We start from the raw sequence: 25,916 nt of genomic DNA on the forward strand, positions 1-25,916 counted from the left end.
GAGCTCATACCAAGAACTTACCTACAGTAAAATGTGAGAGATCACCTACTTCACAGGCAACAGTTTTAGAGATGGTAAAGCATAGATATACTGACATGCATTTACATTTATTAAGTTCTCCAGAGCAACTTTTTGATTCATGTATTTAATTTGTATCATTTTATAAGAACAACAATAAACATATGGCCACACACCAGAGCCATAGTGAAATCACGTAAATAGCAAAATGACTAATCAGAGCAATTACAAAAAGTAATCAAAATGAAAAAAAATTCTTGTTCATGCTTGAAGAGGAAACTGGATTCAGATAATTACATTTAGATACATGATGGGCACTACCATGCATACTGTCAGCCAAAGCTAATGATTTAAAAGCAGACGGATGTGCACAGTGGCTACTTTGAAGGCAAACTTGTACACAGACAGATTATTCCAAAGCATCATACTAGAGGTCTTTCCAGTTTTCTTCTGCAGAACCAGGCTGCAGGTTATTTTTTTTTACTTCTGCTGACTAATAAAATCAGAGCATTCTACATAGGCAATACTGATAGCTAACTTTGCACAGTTTGAATTCATAAATATTTAGTAACAAATTGATACTAAATCACAACTTAACTACCACTCAGCGTATATATATATATATATATATATATATATATATATATATATATATATATATATATATACCTTATGTAAAATTGTATGCAAATTGTTTTACAGGACTGCAAAATCACACAATATGTATTGTGTATTGTAAATGCTACAAGCTCTGGGGAAAATTCATACAATTACACATTAACACTACAAATTTACAACATTCTGGCCATATTACTAGCCCTTTAAATTGCAAATGTGTACATTTTACATTTTAATGTTGTATTGCGCAGAAAGATACATTTTCAGGTAGCTCTGTATTTTTGTTGGTTCTTTTAAGACAACATGTTATAGCATAGCACAGCACATCATAACATAATGTAACATAACAATGACGAGAACAGGCCATTCAGCCCAGCAATACTCGCCATTTTCATTCCAATAAAAGGTTACTTACTGATCACCATTTACCTACAAACTAGATAGTATCTAGCACCATATCAAGCCGGGTTTTGAAAACCCTCAGGGTTTCTGCCTCTACATGATCTGACAGACTATCCACAGTGACTACTCTCAGTGTAAAAATGTCTGCAGAATTTGCCTTTTGATCATTTCCATTTATGCCCCCTTGTTCTACTAATAGAACTCAACCTGAAGAATCTCTTGTAGTTCGCTTTGTTAATCAATTTTATGAATCCAAAAGCCTCAATCAAATCACCCATAGAATACATACAGAACCAACAATTTGCCATTCTTGCCTTATTACCTCTACAGAGTACATGCATAGATGTGGAATGTGGATCCAGTATTTGCCTTGTTTAGAGATATCTAGCAGCATCTGCATTAATATTTGTTCATTCAGGATACTCTACAATTGTCAGTGTGCTGGGGTTTTCATCCATTCCAAATGCACGCTCAGAAGGTCAGAGGATTATATCGTAAATTGGTTGATTACCCAGAGCAGTAGATGTGTTTTTAAGGACAGTGTGAACTTAATTGTTGGTATACAGCCTCTGGTGGTAAAAAAAATGTTAATAGCTTATTAGTGGTAGCATAATTCACCTTACAGAATTATCCTACTGCTAATGCTCTACTAAATCCTCTGCTGCCATAATGCTGCTCAATAGGAACTGTTTTTCTGAAAGCACAGTCTGCTTCGAACAGAATACGGATACATTTACAGTATATCAGGCTAATTAGGTTTGCATCTCATCCATGTTCAATAAAGTTATGCCCTTTCAAAACAACTCAAATTATATAGAGCTCTGATTAACCAATCAGACTGACAGACTTTCTGTAAAAAGAAGCAATAGTTGCAGAATAACTCCTGCAGAGACAACTAAACAACTATCTGGAGATTAACAAAAGAGCCGTGCGTGGGCAAAAACACAGAACTTCAGCAGAAATACTGATCTGGAAATATAACAGACATATCCAACAAGACTCAGTTATTACTCAGAAGCTTCTTACTAGTAATTGACTATTCAGACTGGTAATGGACAATTTGCCTCAGATACAAGAATAAAGAAGCCACCCAAGTGGCTCTCAGGATAGCAAGCTTGCTGTACATTAGCAACGAATGCTTCCCGGGGCTGAATGGACAATGGTCCGTCTTGTTCTTCACTTTTGATTTGCCTAGAAATATGTGACATTTGACCAAAAAATGTAAAAAATAACAATAATTGTAAGTCACATTACATTACATTTATTTGCAGATGCTTTTATCCAAAAGCACAATGAGTGCATGCCAAAGGTCACTGGAACAACTACATTGGAACAAGTTGTGGGGTATTCACTAATTTCTTCACTGGTGAATAACATCTTAACTCATGAACTCTTCTGTGTCACATTAGAGCTATTTCAAGCATCATAAAACAATGGTAATGCTGTGCATTATTTTCAGCTTTTAAGGGTATGCAGTTTAGTTAAACACAGTGAATGCAATATGAATAATGTGAATGTAAAAAAATGACCATAATGGAATTATATTATCAATTTTCAAATTTACATTTAAATTAAATTAAAATAAATACAAAGAGGGGTTCTATTTTTCATTTAGAGTATTTTCATTTCCTATTTGCAGCACTTGCACCTGTCCTGGCATGACAAATCAATTTTTATTTTCTGTGGGAGATCCTATTTCACTCAGTGGTAATAGTTGTAACAGCACACAGCCCAGTGGGCATATATAGCTGAGGTCTCAGCATGATGATAATGACGCATATGTTTTTTACAAATATCCCAGCAGTGTTCCACTAGATTCAAATCAGGTAAACAAGGGCTCCAATCCATCCAACACATATTATTCCATGCGAGGAGGAAAGCATAAAAATATGCGGAGCATATATACACATATTTTAAAAATATCCTGAATCCTTGGATTCTTTTTTTTATTATTTTACATTTACATTTAATGTGAGGGACTTTAATATTGTATTTGTAAAATTTGGCAGCGAAGTAGTTAGCACTGAACACAAAAAGAAGAGTATTTATCCCAGAGATGTCTTTGATGTTTGAAAAGGACATCAAACCTATCACGAACAGAGCTTGAGAGGGTCCGATTATTTTGAGAAGACTGGCAGGGGCACATTTACCACATTTAACAGGAGACCAAAGTAAAGTTCTTTATTCAAAATGTATTTATTATCTCTTTGAAGACCAAAAAACTTTAAAACTTTGAAAAACAGAGCGCACCAGCATCACATGATAAAGAAGTTTTAAAAAATCACAAAGCAGAATCTTTTTTTTTTTTCCTCATGTATCACCAGATATTTTTTTATGTATAGCTTTTGTCCATGGTTAGATACACACTTTGTGTGTTCGGGGAATATAAAACCTCTTTACCAAGACCTGGCTTGTCGATCAGTAATGCCAAAGAGGACAAAAAGTGCATAAATGGTACTCAGCAAACAAAGAGTGCATAAACTGCACTCATTTGCACTTACACACTTTGACTACTCCCTTGCTCACAATGTAAGTGAAAGTAAATTTAAAAATGCAAATGTAATAAATACATAATAATGTATAATGTAGTACCAAATATGCATCTCATTACAGCAAGTTTGTCGGCATGAAGAAGGGATGGAAAGGTAAGCGGAGGTAAACCAAACAGGTTATCTCTGCAATAATATTTCCATTAAAGTAGTACTCAAAATATCCTGTCTGTGCAGACATGCAAGATGGCAGAAGAATACTAATGTAACCCGTCAAAATTAAATAGCATGAAATTACATTATACTTGGAATCCCTTTTCACAATGACAGTTTTTATAACTAATTATTATATATTTCATAATGAAACCCTATTTCATCATTGTTTGTTTAACAATAACTTCACTCAAATCTGCATGATAATGAAGTCCCATTTTCTTAATGACACTTCTCACATTGACATTTAGTAATATGGTGACATTTCAATCTGTTGTGAGAACAATGATCTGGTACTGATTTTAGACTGACACAACTGGAGACATTAAATGAATTATGTCATTTTGAAAAGTGTTATTGCGAAAGTAAATGTCATTATTGAATAATGTCATCAGGACAACTGATTTTATGAAACAGTTATTTCAGGATAATGAGATCAATTTTTAAAATGTTTTTTTCTTGATTTATTTATTTGATTTCAGTAGGCTTCAAGCAGGTCAAATATCATACAAGTTGTGATATTACAAAAAAATTGCATGGATTTATTGACAAGGTTTCTTTGAAGTGGTGGGTGGGGGTAAGTGGATTTGGTTCTAACATCAGGGCCTATATCCATAAGGAATCTCAAAGTGTGATTCCCCTGTCCATATCCTAAACTTTATCCAGTATTGTCTAAATGACAGGACTGGATCAGCATTCTACTTATACCCCATTTGCACTGGTACATTTGAGCCAAGCAAGACCTGTACTGGCCTATGCTGGAGCTTTTGAACTTGTTCAAATGTGTTCTGAGCTGGTGAAAACTGATTTAGAACCAGCCCCATTTCATTTCTGGAGCTGACACGATTATAATTACTGTAGCAATAATGTCAACAACATAATTTTGCCACCAGGATGTTTGAGTAAACCATGCAAAATATTGCAGGCAGTCTGCCATTTAAAACCACACAACCCAAAACGAAATTGAGCAACATGAGTCTTTGTTGTGCAAAGAAAACCGAGTGTCCCAGACTTTCAGTGAAGTTCAGGTCCTGCTGAACATGTGGGGTGATGCTTCAGTTCAAGAGCAGCTGCTATAGCCATTGTGAAACAAGGCAGTGTGCATTATTATCAGCTCCGAGTGTTAAGGTGGCTACCACAAACTGCAAAGCATGGCCATAAAGAAACTGAAAATAGACTACAGGAAAATGAAGGGACCACAACAGTTGGAGTGGTGTTGAGCCCGGAAAAAAAAAATTGAGATACGAATTGATAGATTCTGTTCTGGAACACAGACTCTCAATAGATCAAGCTGAGGCTTGCAACGCAGCAACCAGCATCCTGGAAGGTGCGTCAAAATTCAGCTCGCTGTCTTCTCCAGCAAAGCTTACAGTGGCATAAGCTGCCATTTCAGCAGCTTTTTAGCTGAACGGCATTTAATGAGCCGTGGAATGCGGCCTAGTTCCATGAATTTATGTTACCTTGTTTGCTGACAGGTGACCAGTGCTGTTTATGGGAAGTGTTGATTATGCCAGTGGGGACCAGTTGGTCTTTAGTCAAACATAATCATTAATAATGAAATAGTTAATGTACAAAATCATGAATACATTGCTAACACACACACATAACATTTTCATACAGTTAAAAACGTACTTCATGTACAGATTTCCAGGAGGAAGAAAATTTGCTGTCTGTATTCTGTTTATAAAAATGCCAGAGCCTTTCTGTTGTCAGAATTACATGGTGAAAGTGTATGAGGTGTCCAGTATAAATAAAATTGGCTGCACATTTCAGTCCATTGGCTTGTCTCTGTGCTGCCTTACTGCATGTCTCACAATCGTTTAACGAGGAACACACTAATTCAGACATCATCAGTACACCAAAAACAGACCAAGACTTTTCATATTATAGTGATTCCCCTCCCACCTCCCAAATACTGCAAACTTGTTAGCTGTGGCCTGGTGCCCTCTTTTGTGACCTGTACGTGCTGTAATAATGTGGTCTTTTTAATAAGAATCTAATATAATAATCTATACATCTATTAATCTATGATGGATGAGCAAAGAGCAGGTGTATTGGAAGGGAGAAAGTTTTCAAACTACCATAATACTATTACAATATCACACTATTGCTTATCAATAATTTAAAACTTTGCTGGGCACTCTGACACAGCTTTCTGTCAAACAGTTGTAGTCATGGTTATTTAGTCAAACTTTGATCAAGCTTTAAAAACCTGGGCTAAGCCATAGTGCTATACTGAAAAATGGTAACACAGTGAGAACACATGAGTAGGTCCTCATATCCTGGGCTAAAAAAAGCCTGAAAAGATATATTGATTAAATAGTAACAATATTACCAAAAGCAAGAAGGCCATAAAAACAAACACATAATGGTAAAAACAGGCAATTCAGCCCATGTATGCCATTTACCTACAAACTAGAGAGAATCAAGCAGTAAGCGTGGGTTTGAACACCCTTAGGGTCTTAACCTTATTACATGACCTGGCAAGCTCTTCCACACATTGGCAGCTCTCTGTGTAAAGAAATACTTTCTGATATTTGTGGAGAATTGACCTTTTCATAATTTCCACATTATATTCTCCTGATTTTATGTTACTCCAAGAAAATGTTAGCATTTCATGAGTTCATATTGAAGGATAGTAGCCTGGTGAACTAAAATATGATCCAGGATCCTCGTTTGCTTCCATCCATTGGCAGTCAAGACAGTTATGTTGTTGTACAATTTCCTGGAACTGAACAGTTTGTTTTAAATGAAAAATAAAATTAAGCCTCAAAGGCAAACTCTGTGGGAAATGGGGAGGGGGGATGTTTATAACTTTGAAAATTAAGTTGAGTGCAATTTTAATTTGAATAATTTCTTGGAATGGTTACTTGCATTAGTCTATCCATATTTTTTACAGCAAGGCTTTTATTTTGTGGATAAATTGTTTTATAAGTTTAAAATTGATAACAAAACAAGCCACAAGCAAGATCTTATTAGAACTTTTTTTCTGTCTGCTAAGCGTGTAATGGTGTTATTGCCCTCTAAAACACTGTTGATACTGGTATTACCAGTTTCAGCAAACGTCCCTTTGAACTGATCATTGGTCTAACCTGCATCTGCTTTCATTAACTTTCCTTAATTAACAAGTGTGCCAACGCTTTGAGTCAGGTAGACAGGTAAACACGTAGCTTCTTTCTTTACATCATGTTAGGGAGATTAAATGATCAGTTTTAATCACTAAGTGCACAAAAAATAGACAGAATTTGATTAACTACTGCATTAGCTTTCAGTACACCGCTCAGTAAAGGCTATCTAATAAAACTTGTGCTTCAAATGACATAATTCGTACATTGCAGATCTTTGCTATGAATGTTTTGCAAAAGTGAGTGTGGAGAATGAAGAGTATATGTATCAAAAATTCTCAGTAACGTCAATAAAATAGGCACAATTTTGTGATGCAAATAAAAGCAGTTTTATCAATGTTCTCATATTAATTTGATAACATCAACTTTGAAACTAGGCCAATGCACTTTTATTGATTTTTTAAAAACTTTTTTTTTTTTTTTTTTCTTCAAAATACCAGTATTGACCGTGTGGAAATACCTACACCGGTGTAAACTCAGGCACCGTATGTGTGCAGTTAAAGTGAGCACCATGTCAGGCCTACTGTCTGCACTCTGTAAGCCACAGCATAATAACCAGTCAACAGCAAAATAACTGTACCTGTCTTGAGTTCTCAAAAATAGAAACATGACAAACTACTGCAGAGAACAGTAAAACTGAGAACTGTTGCCTAAGATTGCCTAATGATGCATAAACAACTAAGGTGTGATTTTAGCCATATTATAAGACAGTGAGGGAATGATGAAAGGGTAATAGCAGTCTGCAGACAAGCAGGCAGTTTCTAACCACCCAACTTGAACTGCTTCTAGCACCATTAAGTTATATACAGTATGTACTGTATCTTTCAAAGTGTTGAGCAATGCATGTTTGACTGTACTCAAGAAGATAGATTTTTAAATTATGCTACTGGCTTGGAAACTTTCTCTAAACTCTCTGATTTTTGACAGACCCATTATGTAGTTATGTATGGAGTGTTCTGTTTAATGCCCACTTTTTGCATCAGTTGAAACAACAAAGACAATACACATATCGTATAGTAAAGAGTTTGAAAATGCGTAATTGTTTATACTCAGGGCTTGACATTAACCCCCCGCCACCAGCCACACGTGGGTAGAAAATTCTGGGCTGATGAAAATACTGAGCCACAGTGACTGCTTAGCCATGTCAAGCATTGTTTATACTACACACGCTGTGCATTGACCAGTCTCTAAATCTGCACTGTATAGTGTAATGCTACGTGCCGATCTTTTCTTCAAGTCAGTGCATGCTTACCCACTGATTTACCTTCACTAAAATGTCTTTAACAGGATTCTCTGGAGCTTTGGAGATATTTAAGGTATTTTCATTTCAAACTTCAAAAAAATCTGAGTGAAGTTCAGGCGATCATTTATTTTGGTTACACTTGGCGGAAAAATTATGACAGGAAGCAAAATTGGATTTTAAAAACAGGAATATGAACTGTTGAAAGGTGTGGTATACACTAGTGGAATACACCAGAACACCAACTTATACTAGAACGGATTAAACTATGAGAGAGGGATAAAGGATACAAGGACAGAAATATTGAATGACATGCACAGTAAATTTGATATTTCATCCAATATCGACTTTTTTTCAGAAACGTTTCAGAAGTTCTCAGAAGCAGAAACTTAAAAATGCACATTAATAGGAGTTTATAAGTACAAACATAAACCGGATTTATCCAAAGCCATAGTTTCATGCAGTATACCAATTGTCCTGTAAGAATGGAAGGTTAGCTAAGGAAGCTTAGGAGGAAGAACCCCAACCTACACCTCAGTCTCATAGAGCACAAGATGCAATGAAGAATGAGCCCCCTCTGGCCCATCATTAGGGGACACATTGAACATGCCCTGCAGCAGGTATTCAGGTGGCAGGTACATGGCTGAGCAGGTATTAGTGTGGGTTCCCACTTCTGAGAGCAAATCCTTATGAGGAAGCAGATAAGGTGATCCCAGTGAATTAGCATCTGTGACAACCTGGGAGATTGTATCCAGCAGACATTTTGTGTAAACCTGTTGAAGAAATGTCATGCTCATGAAGCCTTGAGCATTCCCATTGTCTCTCTAGCTAACTCAAAAGGGGCATGGGAGGATATCGCCTAAAGGGCCTAGGCTCAGCCCCTGTGAATGGCAGGAACTAAAAGAGAGTGTCTGACAGGAAGTGGGGCATATTCTCTTCCAACCCAGGTCACACGCATCTGATCCAGCGCAACATCCGTACAGACCCAGAGAGGGATTTTAAGCTATGTTTACTGGGTACCTAAAGTCAGGTGGGAAGGCACTGGAGAAATAAAGGAAAATGGAAGCATCTAGTATTGTAATAACTTTTGCACATTGAATGTAAGAGACCCAAGAGACCCACGGTAAGACTGTCTTCACCACCCCTGCAGGCTTGGAATGGTGCACAGTTATTCTCTTTGACTTTCATGGGGCACCAGCTACCTTCTAGAGCCTCATGGACCAAGTACTGTGGTTAGCACTGTGGTACTAAGACCAGGATGTATACGGTGTTAGACACTGTCTAGTCTATAGGTAATCAGATCTCTAATTTAATCAGGAAAATGGCGAGCATTGTTGGGCTGAATGGCCTGTTCTCATCATAATGTTATGTTATGTCACGTAATGTTATGTTATGCTATATTCCATCACCAATTTTCTGCAACCTACCAAGACAATGTGGTCATTTGCTGTGAAGATTGGGTGAGTCACAATAAATGACTTACGGCTGTGCTTGGGGCATTGTGGGAGGCAGGGAGAATGGGGGGAAAAAAAACACAAAAGCAAAGACCAGGACTACAAGAGGCAGAATATCTGGGGTTCACCACTGGCTAAAGAAATCTGAAGTATCAGCTAAAGAAAGTGGCAGATATCCAATAATGGCCCTGATCTATCACCAGAAAAACAGCTGAGTGCATCCCTTGGCCTGACAGGCTATTATCCATGCTTAACTCCTAATTCTGCCTTTGTAGCTTCTGATCTCACAAATTTAACCAGGGACTCACAATCATGATGCATTGGGGGCGAGATGGTGGCGAGGGCTTTCCTGCAATAGAAGACAGCATTGTGTTCTGGCCCAGTGTTAGTAACTCCCAATTTTAGAAGAGAGGGTGGTTTCTCTCATCCAATAGTCCAGCTCCCAGCATTACAAATCCAATGCCCTGTCCTGGAGGGATGCCGTGTGGACCTCAATCACACCCGACAGAAAGAGGAAGGGCTCAGGTATTAATGGCTGTTACAGGCCAAAGGTGAGTCTGCAAACCTGACAGACAATTTTTTTTTATTTGCCAGCCAGCCTCACTCATCTCTCACAATTTCAGTCAACAAACCCTCATTAAGGACAAGATAAAAGAGGCTCAGGTGAAAAATAGGAAGCAAGAGTACAGGAGAACAGCAGCCTTCGTGATGTACTGTGAAGAAAAGTGAAGTGCGAAGAATTCACTTGTGAGCTGACCTTTATTTCCGGACTATGTGTAAACCATATCTATCTATTAGTTTGTTAAGGCTGACATTATGCTTAGCGGCCCAGGGAATAGAGAAGGCACCATCCAAAAAGTACAGATTTACTCCAAAATGGAGGTCTTTTTATGTTTGTTTTGTACATTTTACATTTTAATGTGTGCCCTTAAATCTCAATAAAAGAGCCTGTACATTCACTGGCCCAAACAGTACCATTATGAGTGCAATAAACTGAAACAAATCTGTCCCAAGTGTTTTCTTATTTCACAAGTGAATTGTATGTGTCCCTGTACAGACACACTGAAATCTGTGCAAAATGAACAACAAAATTTGCATTTTCTTACACCAGATATTTAGACCTTATTATACCACAACATTGTTTTTGTCAACAAACCTCAAGGTTTCAGTATGGGACCACATTTCCTTTCTTTATTTTTGGTACTTTGGCATCCCTGTTTGGGTTGCAGTTGTAATGTATCATGTTGCATTAACTCATTAATGCCAATGATGTTTCAACACCATAACGTTTCATCAAATTTCCCTTGAAAATGTGATAGCCGTTGAGTATTGACATTGATTGCCAAATGCTGAATGACAATTGAACGTCTCACACAGCATGTTATAGAGAGAATGATGTAAGGCACAGGTCACACCTGGACAAAAGAGCTAGAAATTAACCGGAATCAAATGCAACATACAAATACAATGAACTGATATTTGAAAAGATTCATTTCCATGCGTTTTAAAAAAAAATTTACATATGAAAAAACCCCATTTCGTTTCATATCGAATCAAAATGAGATCTACGTTAGATAATGAAAGCGACAGTCTAAATACAGCCTTTGCGTGAACATGCACTGTCTTATTCCTGGAATATCATACTGACAGCCTTTCTTTCAGGGGCAGTATAGGGCTATAACTTAGTGAAAAACTGGACAAGTTTTTGTGTCCTTTCATGTTGAAAAAATGGCAAACAGTAAGTGCTAGTAAAATTAGCCAGGAGCCATGCCGACCTGTACTCTCTGTACTCATTGAAAGCTGCTGAAGCTAAGCAGGTAGTATATGGATTGGAGACTCCCCTGGGAAGACTAAATGGTTACTGGAAGCTGGAACAGGTACAGTATTAGTGGGCCTCTGGGGAGCCCCACACAGAAGCCTAATGCCACAGCACAGTCATGGGGTGTTGAGGGTGCCATCCATCTGACTCACTGTGGTCATTAAAGATCCCATCACACTTTTTCGATACAGTAGGGCTGTCAATCCTGGAGTCCTGGCCAGATTCCCCCCAAAAAACTGTCTCTTTACATCTGGCCATCTAATCACTTCCTGTATTTGACTGGTCTTGCACTTCTACCCACTTCTGTTTCCCAGGTCATCATTGCAAAAGAGAATTGACCTACCTTTTAAAGTTAATAATACTATTAAAACATGATGTCAGCAAGTGAAGTTATGAAAAATAATTGTAGAAAAAATTAATGTCACTTTACTTAAAGTGGTGGAATGAAATTCATTAAACTGCTATTACTAGTAATGAAGAAGTATGTAAGATAAGTCCGGCAATTACTGTATGGCAGAGTTCAGACATCTAAAGACTGAGCCATGATACTTTATCGGAGAAAGCGGTTAGTGTAAGTGGTAACACATAGTTTCAAACATGAATGTAGAATTTTCTCAGTATATTTAGTGCAGATATTCTTGATATATGGACATCTTGAACTTTTAATCATTGTTAGTGTTCGTCAGTGACTCGATGTGACTTCACTGTACTTGGATAAATTAAGATTTCTATAATATATATATATCATAACATGTCTGGAATAACATGTTGAAATAATTCATTTAGAGCTGGTTCTATAACCTATTTTGTATACCTTGCCTAACATCTAAAACCTGCATTTATATTAACTTGAACAAACTCATATTCATGTGTTTGTATGCTAATGAAAGAGCTATGCCATTTGTCCCATGTGTACAATTACATATAAATACATCATCAATGCAATGTCACCCACAGCTAAAGTAAAATGAAAACCTACACAGAAGCTTTGGAATCCCCTGCAACATACAGTTACGTAGCTACCTGCTGCCGGTCTCATCCTGTCCTACCTGTCTCACCCCACACAGGCAGGTATTCATCCTGCTGAATGTCCAGCATGACCTCCAGGCCATTCCCTGTCCCTCCCTTCACCGTAGTGCGCAGGGTCTTCCCTTCTTCAGCCGCATTGAACATGTAGCACTTCCCATACCGGGTGAAAACCTGCAGCAAAAAGCAGAGGGCAAGTGGCAAGTTAAAGGAAATGAAGGAGTGCACAGGTGGAATGATCGCAGACTTCAGTCGCATTTTTTAAATTCCGTTGCGGTAGAAAAGGAATCCAACAAAAATGGTGTCATTTTCTTTTAATCTCGCATTTTTTTTTACAGCACATTCTCTGATTCTGTCCCCTTAAGTGCCATTCATTTTATTCGTATTGATTGAACAGTTGTTAGACTAGACACTTTGCCTTTGGGGCCATAGTGACTGAGTAATACGTTATTTATCAAAAAGTTTTGAAGTCCATTTTTTGTATATTTAACGGCATGGTAGTTATCATTCCAGGTATAGTACCCCGCTATAGTACGTAAGAATACAATATTTTTGAAAATGTATTTTTTATTTTCCTCAAGCCAACTCCCCAACATGTTTAGTTCAGTTCTTGCTTCCATGAATGTGCAATCGATTAAAATAATGGCTCTTCCCATTTTTCAACTCTGCTCTGAATACCTGCTTACCAGCTTGGCAAATAAACACATTTCTTGGTATTGCACTGCAGTTGTAATTTTGAAGCACTTACAGTATACCAGTAAGGCAAAATTAGTCTGCTTGGTCCCTCTGTATATAATTTCTTAAAAGGCTGAAAATATCCAACTGTAACTGCAATTATATGTTTTTATTTAAAAACGTAGAAGAGAAATACAAAAAAAAAAAAAGAACAAGGGGTCTGTTATGTTGACAAGTAGTGAAACTACTAAACTACTAAAACAATAAAAAAAATTTCTTGACATTTCTTGTTTTTGGGACCCAAAATATCTATCCAGCCAGGATTTCAAAATTCCTAAAATATTCGGTTATGTTTTGTTCATTTCATATATCATAATATAAACAAACAAATAGCCTAGTATTATGTTCATAACGCCCAATCACCCCATCCTCCTTTTTTGAAATCCAGTGTATGGTCGCCTTAATCCAATGTATAAAATTCAAAGAGGAAAAAACAACAGGATGATTTTCAGATGCAACAATATGATGCAGAGTGCTGTCCAGCTCTACCCTTTGTTGAGATTTCCCCTGCCCAATCATTTGAGTAGCCTCTCCATTGGTTTTCACCCTGAGTATTACCTCTGACACAAATACAACAGCTTTCACAATAAAATTACAAATGGCATGAATGGATATTTTCTCACTGTGTCTCCACAAAACTGATAAACCAAGACATACTGTATGCAACTGAATTATGTGTCCTCACCTCAAGGTGTCCTGGCCTAGTGGACTTAGCAGACATTCCATTCTCCTTTGATGAACATATAAAATAAACTAATAGGTGGAGAATGTAGGTAGGTAATAATACAGAAAATGCACATTTCTTAGGCTAATAGGCTGTAGTCAGTGCTAGGGGAATGAGGCATTGAAAGAATAAACCGTGATGGTATTCTGCTCCAGTAAATGGCAGACACAGTAATGCACAAACATGAAATCTACAAGGAAAGAATTATCATTGCAACTAGAGAACCATTATAGCAGAACAAGGCAATGCACAAGCTGCCACAAAGAACTATATGCCTGGCTGACTGTGATATTGTGGAGCAATGACTAGAAATCTAACAAACAAATCAAACCTTTCACAGATCCGGTTCTGCTTATTTTCAGTTTCAGTAAATGTCACTATCAAGTCAAACTCCTTCCACAAGTTAATGCCAGTGACCTGACTCGCAGTTTAGCTTCGTAGCACCATATTTGTTCTCGCGTATTTGAAGATTGAAAATGTCTGCCCTCTTTTATGACAGGGCCAGTGATCTGTCTCTCCGTTGGCTTGACAGGAGCCTCTGTGCGGGAGGAAACTGACTTTCCAGGAAGACCTCTGTCAATCACTCTTAGAGCGTTTATCGCTCCGGCATCACTGAGGATCCCGAGTCTGCCAGATTAGCACAGCTGAAAGGAAGGCAAACGTCATCTCAAGCTGGCTGAGCTATGAGTGATTATCGCTTGAGAGGTACATCAACAGCCTGAACTAATTTAACATGGGAAAAGGGTAAATATTACGCATGGTCAGCGCTGATCCAGCTATCATGCAAGACTAGGCAGAACGCAGGCTTCAGAATTGCACAGGAAAAATTAAGTAGAAATATGAAAAACAGATTATGCATTCCTTACAGTAGCTAGTTTAGCTAGCCTGCACACATTCTGCTTTGTTGCATCAAACGTGGAATACTGGCTGTTGCTGTTCATGCCATGGCTACATGTGTGCTTGGCAAATTATCAGTCAGCAGCAACAGCACAGAAAGAGGATCTATAGAAATGGTATAAGCCAAGTGACCAATACAAGCCAAGGCTGGAGCGCCTAATGTATTCAGAACTTTATTTTGCGGATTCCTGCCCTCAAAAAAGCACTAGCACTGAAGTAGCAGTTACCATAAACATGTACATTTTAGGCAGAGCAATGTACAGTTACTCCAACATTTCAAGTAACAATTAATGAGAGTGCAGTGCTCAGGCCATACAGTAAGACACCAGTGGTAATCCTTTGTCCCTATAACTAACAAGTGGAAGAGAAGGTTGTGAGGTTTTTTTTTTGGGGGGGGGGGTTAAGGAAATATAGGATGGGTAGGAGACGATGTGGAGGAGGGAATGGGAATCAGGGTGGAGAACAACTGGTAAGACAAAGTTATGGACATTTCTTGACATCACAAATTTTCAGTGCATTCCTTGCTTTCAAAGATCTTGAAAATGACCGAAAATGACCCATAAATTGAGAGATGTCTGTGTAGAAAAGAGCTGAAGTAAAGTTAACTAGGGGAATTGATTTTCACAGGGACAAATGAAACAGAAAATGCTTCGATTCTGTACAATGAAATCATGGGGACAAGCAGGGAACATACCGTAACACCACTATATTGGAGTGAACAGGCTAAATGAACTAGCAACAATTTCATTCAATTACAAAATGTGGCAAAGTAAATGCTTTTTTAGTGTAGAAGGCCAGGCCTGGCAGTATGAACATATTGTACTTATCTTGTCTGGAACTGTTTGAAAGTTGAATTCTAACTGAATGCAGGTAATATCCTGTATTTGCAGAGAATGCTCTAAGAATGGAAATACAAACCATACCTATCAATTTGTCAGATGTACATTATATCAGCTGTGCAGCCTGACACTGATAATGGACATAGCATACTGCATCTGATCAACAAAATGGCAATTTAACCTGTATATAATAAAGCTACAATATAAGCTATTGCCAGGACTGGCGACAAGCAGCATATTGTGAATCCCTGGATCTCTCAGTTCTGCTTTTTACTCAGAAAGGGGGATTCTCAGTCAGATAGAGCCTTCATATGCCTTCTTCCACCAATGGTAGAAAGAAGACAGAAGTCAAACAGTTCAGGCTGATGGCCCTGATTGGCGTTTATTAACACAATGATTGAGTGTTGTGATAGACAACATGAATGCTCAGAGGTGCCTGATGACTGAAAGAGATTTTTTGGGCTGAGTCATATAGTCAAAATATAACATCATGATATTATTCATATTATTGACAGTATTTTATAGTGTTTGATTTTGAAATAGAAATTACACAAGAAGTAAACAAAGGAAAAAAATAAGGATCAATCAAAATGCAGTAATACTCAACTATTTTTTATTAGGAACATGAACGCTTGAACGGCGTGAAATATTGAATAACATTCAAAAATTGTATAGAGTAGTACACATCAAAAACCCGAATGTGCATCCTGCAGATGTTAGTAAATGGACTGCATTTATATGATGCTGTTATCCACAGCACTTTATAATTGATACCTCTCATTCACCCATTCACATGCACACTCACACACCAACAGTGAAAGGCTGCCATGCACGGTACCAATCAGCTCGTTGGGAGCAATTAGGGGTTAGGTGTCTTGCTCAGGGACACTTCGACACGCCCAGGGTGGGGGATTGAACCAGCAACTCTCCGTCTGCCAGACAACCATTCTTACCTCCTAAGCTCATGTCGCTATGAGCTATGCATAGCAAAAAAATATATTTCAAAAACTTTACTTCTAGGTTTGGAGTTAAATAGGCTGACCAGATGTTCTCTTTTTAGAGACATATGTCCTTTTTGGGAGCGAGAATTTCTATCCAGGCAGGATTTCTAAATTCCTAAAATGTCTGGTTAAGTCTTGCTCGTTCCATAGGCTGTATATAAACAAACAAATAGCGTAGCATTATGTTCATAATGCCCACCTACCCCCACCCCTTTTTTGAAATCCAATATAGGGTCAATCTTAATTAATGTAAAAATGTTCTTTCAGGTAGGGCTGGGCAATAAACCATATCAACACTAATCAAATGTGTTGAATGTCAGCTCCCTGAACAGCCTAAAATGTAGGCCTGCACGTGAATTCCAACCAGCTACTCTGCCAAAGCAATGTCAACACTCTCAAAGAACTAGATCTATCTAAAATTTTACATTTTCAAGACACATTTTCAGTACATACAAAGTACAAAAATGCAACTGTTGCTCATGCAATCAAAATAAAAAGGGATATGATTACGCTGACATCCTTTTATTTGTGCAATATAGCTGTGGTTAAGTAGCCATTTAGCTAACCCAAGGGTACCACAGTGTTGTTTTTGAACTATTCCAAAAAAAAGAGAAAGCAATGTCATATCACTTTTTTAATGAAACGGCACCATTTTCATTAAAAGCAGACAATTTACCTCAAATTTATGTTGCAAAATGTATCATACTGTCAGGGGTGAGTGTTACATGGGGGGGGAGGGGGACATTTGCTCCCCAGCCCCTACCTCCACCCACTGCCACAATAAATAATTTGTGGGGAAATTAATCGGTTCCACCAGAGCCAGCTATGGGTATTAAAGATGCAGACGCATGCTAGCCTCATCCATTCTCACCTGCAATAGCTGGCGTATGACGTATTGAACAATACGTATAACTTTATAATAACCATATAATACAATCTGAACAATGCAAACAACTATTTTTAATAAGCTAATAGTAATAGCATAGTATTCATGTTATCTTTCTCCCATACGAGCACAAACTTCCTCACAAAAACCTGTGGGGTACAATTTCAATGGGGTGATTTTTAAAGACTGAAACCGCACATATACAATCGTCTGATTGCAACCTGTAGTACTGAGCCTACTGGTTAGAAGGTACCCACTGAGCAATTTGAATGGGGTGATTTTTTTAAAGATTGGGCTCCATAAAACGGAATGATGTTTGGTGTAATGAGTGGACTTGTTGACTGCACTCCAGCAGCATGCCTTTCAAAATAAAAGTACATGGGGGATGTATTTTTTTCTTGGTACAAGTATAGGAAGGGACAGGTTTAACTGTTTCTAGTATTGGGGTGGGGGGAGGCATATGTCTCCCCTGTCCCTCTGCTTCCTACACCCCTGCATACTGTTGCAATGTGCAATTTTTAATATTTATTGGATACAAATAATAAAATAACATTGACAACACTACTGCAAAACTATATATTGTTGCATGAATTCATTCCGGTATACCAAAAAATGCAGTGTACTACCCAGCCCTAGGCAGTTTTCTTCTGTAAGCCCTAGATACAGAAACAGATGCACATCCCAAATACATGGCACGGTACACAAGGCAACACATTTAAAACAGATGTCTGTATTTGTCAGATTCCTTTTCAGATGTGTTTATTTCTCAAAGACCAACCAAATTTCAACCCTATGTTGTTTGTATTACTTCAGATGTTGAAAGCTCTGCTGTTATAATCCACTTAAAGAGAGTACAAACAAAAAAGATTTAGACTTAATCACAATCGTACTGAATAAATATACCCCCTCCAGAAACTACTGAGGAGCACATTGTTATTTTACAGAACCCCAAAACTGATCACTTAGCATAAAAAAGCAAAAGAAGAAAAAACATTTAGTACTATGACAATTCCAGAATGACCTCAATCTGTTTTGTGTTCTAATTTCACAGTGTATTAATCTTTTCAGCAAACAGGGGATTGTCTGAGTTTAAAGAGAAATAAAACATATTGCTCTTCTGGGACTTTAAATAGTCTAGTTTTCCACTATAAAAGCCATTCCCTTTCTTTTTATTACTATGAGAAATAACAATATTAGCATCATTTTCTTTCTGGTAAGCATTTCCTCTTGCAGTTTCATAGAACGGGATGTTTTATTTTCACTAATGTGAAAGGCAGCCAATATTATCTAACTCGTGGGATTTTCCTACATAGAACGTCTTCTATTCCCACCACTAAGTAAGCCTTCTGAACACAAATGTGCAATATGACAGGGTGGCTATAGAGCTGAAATGGAACACCTAGGGTATCACCTATGCTGCATTCCACTGTTAGACTGCGATCAGATGGTACTTAGCCTGCAATGCTTCAGAAAATATCCAGCTACATAAACTGACAGATCATAAACCTAAAAGCTTTTGATTCAGCAGTTCCATTCCAACTGAATCTTAATACTGAACCTTTGAAAACATTCATGAAATCAGACTCATTTCTGAATATGAAACACCTATAAATAAAAATATCTTGTTTTTTTTTTTCAAATGCTAAATGTCATGAGGTATGCACAGAAATAAGAAGAAGCAATTAGCCACCATTGTCGACAGATAACATTTAATTTGCATACCAGCAAGCAGAGTGGGCACAACTGATCATGATATCAGAAAAAACATAGCATGTGCCAATGTCAATATTCTTTGATAGAAATCTGAGAGGAGACATTGTAATGAACAAACAGACCTTTTTGGTCTTTCTTGAACATAAACAAAACTTTACAACTTGACACAGGGTATGAATAATCATGAAGGGTTGTGACCAATGCCGATACTATAGCAGTGGCACACCTATTCATTAGTATCCATAAACTGTAAAACAGCACCAGAAACTCCTATCTTGACCACAGTAGTTATGAAGTAGAAGACAGAAGGATTGCAGAAGTTGACCACTGACCATTTGGGTAGTCTGATGAATGTCTGGTAACACTAGGGGTCCTTCCAACAGTGCTTTAGTCTAAAGCTACAGTAAAGCATTCTATTATTATTCTTGCTTAGACAGTAGAGCTTCTCTGGCTTTTGATTGGCTGCACAAATCATAAAAGGTCCTATTTTACAGCAGCAGCAAGGTCAGGGAAAATAGCTGATTTTATGTTTCAATGAAACAGTTTCCCATACCCTTCGTCCATTACGTTTCTGTCCGTCTCATAATGGCAGTGGAAAATGGTTTTGATTTATCTCCTGTACTCCTGATTTGTTGATAAGTTCTCTTTTTTTTCTGAACAGCACTCAGTGTTTTTATTGCCGAGTGCTTCATGGCTCACACATCCCTGAAACTACAAACAGACAAATAATTGTTTGTGTTTCTGTCCCTTGAGTATCCTTCAGCTGTCTCCTTTCTCTGCAACATTGCATGAACCTCCAGCAATCAAACTACCTCACCCAATCAATTTTTTGTATCTCCAGATGCAAAAAATGATGCTAAAAATGTACATTCCATTGTCCCCATCCATTATTACTACACACAAATTAATGCGTCCAATTCTACAAATCCAAAATCCATCTTCTCATATTTAACCCCAGTTGCATTACAGTTATGCCCTCACTATATTGAATATACACCATCAGTAATCTCAGCAAGAGAGAATGATTTATTTTTGAAAACGTGGACTTATTTATTTATTCTTATGTTTCATCAAGCAATTAAGCTAAAAAGGTACGGGTCAATATCACTGCTATTTATAGTAATGGTTTAATTGCCAGTTCCCTACAGATTGCAGAAATGGGATTTGACTATTCAGCAGGCACATTGAATGGTAGGCTTCCTGTCAAGCAGTGTTCAATACCCCATAATGAGGGTTACAGAGAGGCAGAAATTCATCCGCTACAGAGAGGCAATGACGTGTGGCAACGGAATCTATCAAGTATTTTTACACCTTTCCAATAAAGGGGCCATCATACTCAGGATAAACGCTCCACATATCTGAGAGCTTTTGCTTTGACAGCGATGTTGCCCATCTCTTGTCAGACAAGAAAATCACCTGGCCAGGTCTGTGGTGCTGTTTTACATTGACCTGTGTGTGACTGTTTTCACAGCTCAGATAAAGATGAAACTGCTTTTGTCATACCCAGAGCAAGGACACAGTCTGTAGCTTCAGCATACAGCAGATATTAAATGCATGTTGATTATTTCATTTGAACTCTGCAATGATTTGTATGAAGTGAAGTGTATTTTCATAATGCAAAAAAAACCAGCTTGCTACCAGAGGAGCACACAATGCAGAAATAAGTACCGGAAAGCCAACTTAAGAGAAATGGCACAAGTTGCCCGGTATGCAGTTTTCTGTTATACTACAGCTTAAGTGAGCTTTGCATGGCAATGGATGATTTAAAATACCACAGTGGCGGACTCTGGCAATGAGCTTGGGTGGTTAATCTAATTGGGACATGCACTGTATTTTAAAAGCACTTCATACACTTCTTCTACATTTTTAGTTTAAAACCCTCAGCCGGCCCTCTTACCCAGAGCAAATTACATAGCTTATATTCTTTTTGAATAAAATCCATTCATACTGCCGGATACTTTACTTGAAGCAATTCAGGTTAAGTACCTTGCTCAAGAGTACAATGCAGGGTCCCAGCTGGGAATTGAGTCTGTTCCCTCAGAGTACAGAAAAATCCCATTTCCCTAAGCATTAGGCTACACTGCCGCTCCTGCTCATGTGGGGACTGACGTCACGCAGGATAATTAGAAAGCATGGACTGAGAAAGACAGAGCCAGCTTGAAACCGTTCATCAGAACATCCCCGCAATTGGGCTCAGGAGCATTCACATAATTTACAGTTCGCAGGACAGCCATCGCTGCTGCCGATGCAACGCTTGTCCTCATCTCGAAAAATACTCCCAGCGTAACAATGACTGATATCCAGTCATTTTTTTTTTAACCTGCTTCAGCAGGTAAAAAAAAAAAAAACTTTATTATGTGGCGATGTACATCTGTCTCTGATCCGCTGTCATTGTCCACGACGTGATACATCCGGGGCATAATGACATTTAAAGACCTCAAGCTGTGGCACTGCGCTCGCGTCTGCAGAATGAACTCATCAATTACACTCAGCCAATACGCTGCCGCTCAACGATCCCTTCGCTTACGCCCGGACACTAAAACCTTCCCATGCCACGGCATCGTAGGTGCCAGGAACTAACCCGGGAATTAGCTGTTAAAATGGTATTTGGCACAACACCAGTATTACTTCTTTTACTGTGGTGGTAACAGTGATAACTGAGGGGCTTGCTGACATGCTGAAGAGCCGCATTGTAAAAGACGTGGCAAACAGCCTTGGCTTAGATACTCAGTGTTGGGACATGTTTAAAAAAGAACAAAATATAAACTGATTTATTAGAGCTTTTGTTTATATGGGGGGAAAAAAACTTAATGTACATAATAACTTACATTTTAGAACTTGTATTCAAATCAATAGAGCTGAAATAGAAAGCAGGGCACCATTTGTTAAATGAACAAGTTTAATTTCTCACATGTCTAACATTTCCTGCAAGCACCGCTTAGACCTAATGTAGTATTGATATAAAAGGAGCATTTATTTCTCTATAAATTCATATTAAACTAAGCTGGAAGTGCCACACACAGTTGTTGTGGTCATGAGGATGCATACACACACACACACACATTTAATTTGTGTCAAGTGGATATGGAAGCCAGTCAACTACATATAGAGCAATGTATGTGATTTAATAAGACGAGGACAACAGCACATAGGCATGAGTATGGCATTGAACTCACACTTTTCAGACGTGCTGCTTAGATGGTAAAATAATGACCATTCCAATCACTGTCTCTTTGCTGTCTTGAAGATGGTGATGACATCTGGGTGCTTAGAATAAGCATACTAGTCAAGAGTTTTATGTAGCTTACCTGTGCGTTTGGTCTCTGGACCTCCATGGTTAAAAATAGTAGGTATCAAATTGCGTTATGTGCTCTGTGGGCCACAACAACACCAAAGGAGGATATATAAAATATTGGCACCACTTAAGATGCTGACTGCTGGTTGTAGTTCGACTTTACCTTAACTCATTTGCTATTTTTAAGTACCCAGATGTGAGTTGCGGAAAACTGAATTTAAAATTTTAAGAACTGAATCAGAATTTCAGAGCTTACAGAATTAGAATTTTTTTAACTTGAAATTTTAACTTGAGAGAAAAAAAATGTAATGCAATGAAGACACCATTACATTAATTTTCAAGTGGTGAAATGCAAATTCAAGTTGTGCAATTCAAATTTAATTTAAAATCTTATCATTCAGTTTAAACATTACAAAATCCATTTTTTAAATTTTTTTTATAATTTCTAAAGAAGTTGTATTTCCGAACCAATACAAATACAATTTCTTACTGGTCCATTGATACCTATAAAAGTTGTGTTCGTTGTATTGAGATATCTTAATTGCCATTGCCATGTGTGCCAGTTGTTTTTCAGCTCTTTGGGCATAACTGTCCCTTCATGCTGCGTCTCAGAACAAACATCATACTACTCTTCAATGTGTATAATATTAATCGTGATTGTTTACTGGATAACTGCACAAAAATAAGCCGCGAGCGTTTGACAAGCTGTGGAGGTTTGCGCCACAGATCCTTACTGCAAGTTCACCCCACACTTAGTTTCCAGACTATGTTCAGACTTTGTTTAAGCTGCTGCCTTGAGGTGCAGGGCTCCCTGTAATGTTGTCATAAACAGGATAACACCATATGAGGTGTGCTACCAGGACAGAAATAGCTGGCTGCTAAGTTTCGTTCAAAACCAAAGGCTGGATGAAATCCAAATGTGTAATCCATAGCCTGCATTGCAAAGTAAACATCCAATGTTGGCTGTCTGGGAAGTTTTTCTTATTTTGTGATTTGTTCTAGAAATCAGCACCTTTCAAAGGGAGAACCTGGTGTGCATGTGAGATTGTACTTCAATAGGATGCCAGAAAATTGCTTTGGCAATACTTGCTGACGCTACCCGTGTGAAAGAAATGCCTTTGACTCAAGAGTTAGAGAAGACATGAAGCAATGAGATAGGTCTAAATACTGAGCAACTGGTGGACTGGACCTACAAATTAAACAAGGTAACTAGCAAGTGAGATCACATGTAGAGATCAAGTTATCCATCAAGTTAATCCATCAATATCTCGCAAACAATCAGTGGTATAAAACGCTGTGGCATCTATGAGCATCTGATTAAATGAGTAACTAGCCAGTTTTTCCTAAAGTGAAAATATGAATGCATCACTGCATTTTCAACTTTTATATTTAAATTAATTCAAATATAGAATGTAGTACAACATGTTTTGTGAATACACTCTATGTCAACTGCAATAAATGTCCATTTGCCTTATCATCACTCAACAGAGCTGTATATTTAAAGCATGCTTCTTTTCATCACATGTGGAAATTTTCATTCACATGTGAAAAATCCAGTCGCATGCAAAAATGTCCAGTTCAAATGTGACATTTTCTTTTCACATGTAAATATTTTAATTTGCTTGTGAAAATGTTAAATTCACATGTGAAACTGTGATTTTCACATGAGAAAAAGGCAAATTTCATGCAAATTTCCGTAAGGTATTCAGAAGTATATTTCCCATCGTGCTGCATATGATCCAGATGTAGATTTCCTGGTGTATAAATGACTCAGGATAGTGTTCTGCTAGTGTGAGCCAGGACTGAGGATTCAGGATATTCACCCTTAGTAACAGTACAAATCTCTCAACAAACATCTTTAATCTGCTGTACTTGCGGACAACATACAGTAGAAATATGATGCTGTCAGTCTGAGAATATCGCATTTATATCCCATAGTAAGCAAGGAATATACAAGTAAGCTAATCCCATTATCCCTGAATGTGTTTTGTTGTGCCCTGTATACTGCTCCAATGGAAAAACTAGCCGATGACAGTAATTCTTACTGTGGTTTCCTGAGACAGTTTTGTGGTTCTTTTTGCCCTGCAGTTAGCACCGTTATTAATCATAGGTATATAACCTGAGGTAGGAACAGTGGCAGTAACTGTGCTATAGATGCATATTTTTTGTGAGTGAGAGTGCTTTAAAAATCCCAAGAACGCATTTGGCCTGTTGAAACTGGAGTCAGCAAAATGCGGATCAGTAAGAGTCTGGGGTAATATAATTCAGCCAAGATGTACACATTCTAATGGTATTATAGTATTCACAAACACACACACACGCATGCATGCACGCACACACGCACATTCCTGTGTGTGCAGGAAGATCACACACTTAATGAAAATTATTTGTCAGAAATTATTGACTCATAAATGAAATCATAAGTGCCTCTAGTCTACAATATCCAGAGTCTCCTCATATAAACTGTTTCTGTTCTTAATGAAGCCTTATCCCCCCTCTGTATATTCACAAGCTCACCACGGGATTGAAATATGCTGATGTGGGTGTGTGTGTGTACAGATATATTTCATATACAGTATATATATATAATCTGCTTCTATCTGTGCTCCTGTTGACCACCAGAAAACTAGGCCAGGCAATTTATTTGGAAATTTTTTCTGGTTTTTCTCCCTAATGTGTGTGTCTAACCATGTGTTTCTGCATGCATTTGTGTATTTATGGTATTTATGGGCTTTAGTTCTGCCTTCACTACATCTCTTGGGGTTTTTTAACAGCTTCATTCTTGTCTTCATTTTGAACTGTCTCTCTTGTGTAGTTATGCGCCTAAGAACAAACCAACCAAACACAAAACACATATAAAAGTTTTATCAAAAATAAGAGAAATAAGAGATTGCAAGGGATTCATTAGTTCTCTTAGCATCATGCATTGGCAACAGAAAAGCTGAAAATGGATGAGTTGCTGTCTCAAGAATGGGAGTTTACAGAGATAGTGGATGGTGAAGCCCACCCTGACTGCCCCTGCTGTGATTTTAATGCATCACGGACATTATTCCCATTGTCTGAAAGTCAGAACGCGGAAATGATGGGTCACTTAGGCCCGCTCAGCAGAATCGGGTACCCATCTGGAGCAATGCATCAATACCAACTGTGGATCTCCACTGGTACAATAAACCACGTACAATAAACCAAGTCTCGAGCATGATATAAAAACAATCCATAATTCATAGGGGCTGAGAGTCAAATGTCACCGTGCATAAATATGACTCACCCAAAAGAAGGTGTAATGGCTCATAAAAGATAAAACAACTGAGCAGCGGCCCCACTGTGTTAATAACACAAAATAACCAAAGCAAACAAAGCAATCTCTTTCACTGCCTCCAATGCAGCTTGAGTTAGCACATGCTGATGTAAGCCTTTGAAAT

At 37.9% G+C, this 25,916-nt stretch overlaps 1 protein-coding gene across 2 annotated transcripts in view; it reads right to left on the reverse strand.

The window, feature by feature from the left end:
- LOC135247953 (acid-sensing ion channel 2-like) overlaps nucleotides 1–25,916 on the reverse strand; it is a 363,876-nt gene that overhangs the window by 26,898 nt on the left and 311,062 nt on the right. For both annotated transcript variants that reach the window (XM_064321970.1, XM_064321969.1), the window contains one exon: nucleotides 12,428–12,578. In XM_064321970.1, the coding sequence (XP_064178040.1) occupies nucleotides 12,428–12,578 (151 nt within the window). The remainder of the gene's footprint in view (nucleotides 1–12,427; nucleotides 12,579–25,916) is intronic.

This window comes from Anguilla rostrata, chromosome 2 (genome assembly GCF_018555375.3).
Source record: "Anguilla rostrata isolate EN2019 chromosome 2, ASM1855537v3, whole genome shotgun sequence".
In the NCBI taxonomy this organism is placed as follows: Eukaryota; Metazoa; Chordata; class Actinopteri; order Anguilliformes; family Anguillidae; genus Anguilla; species Anguilla rostrata.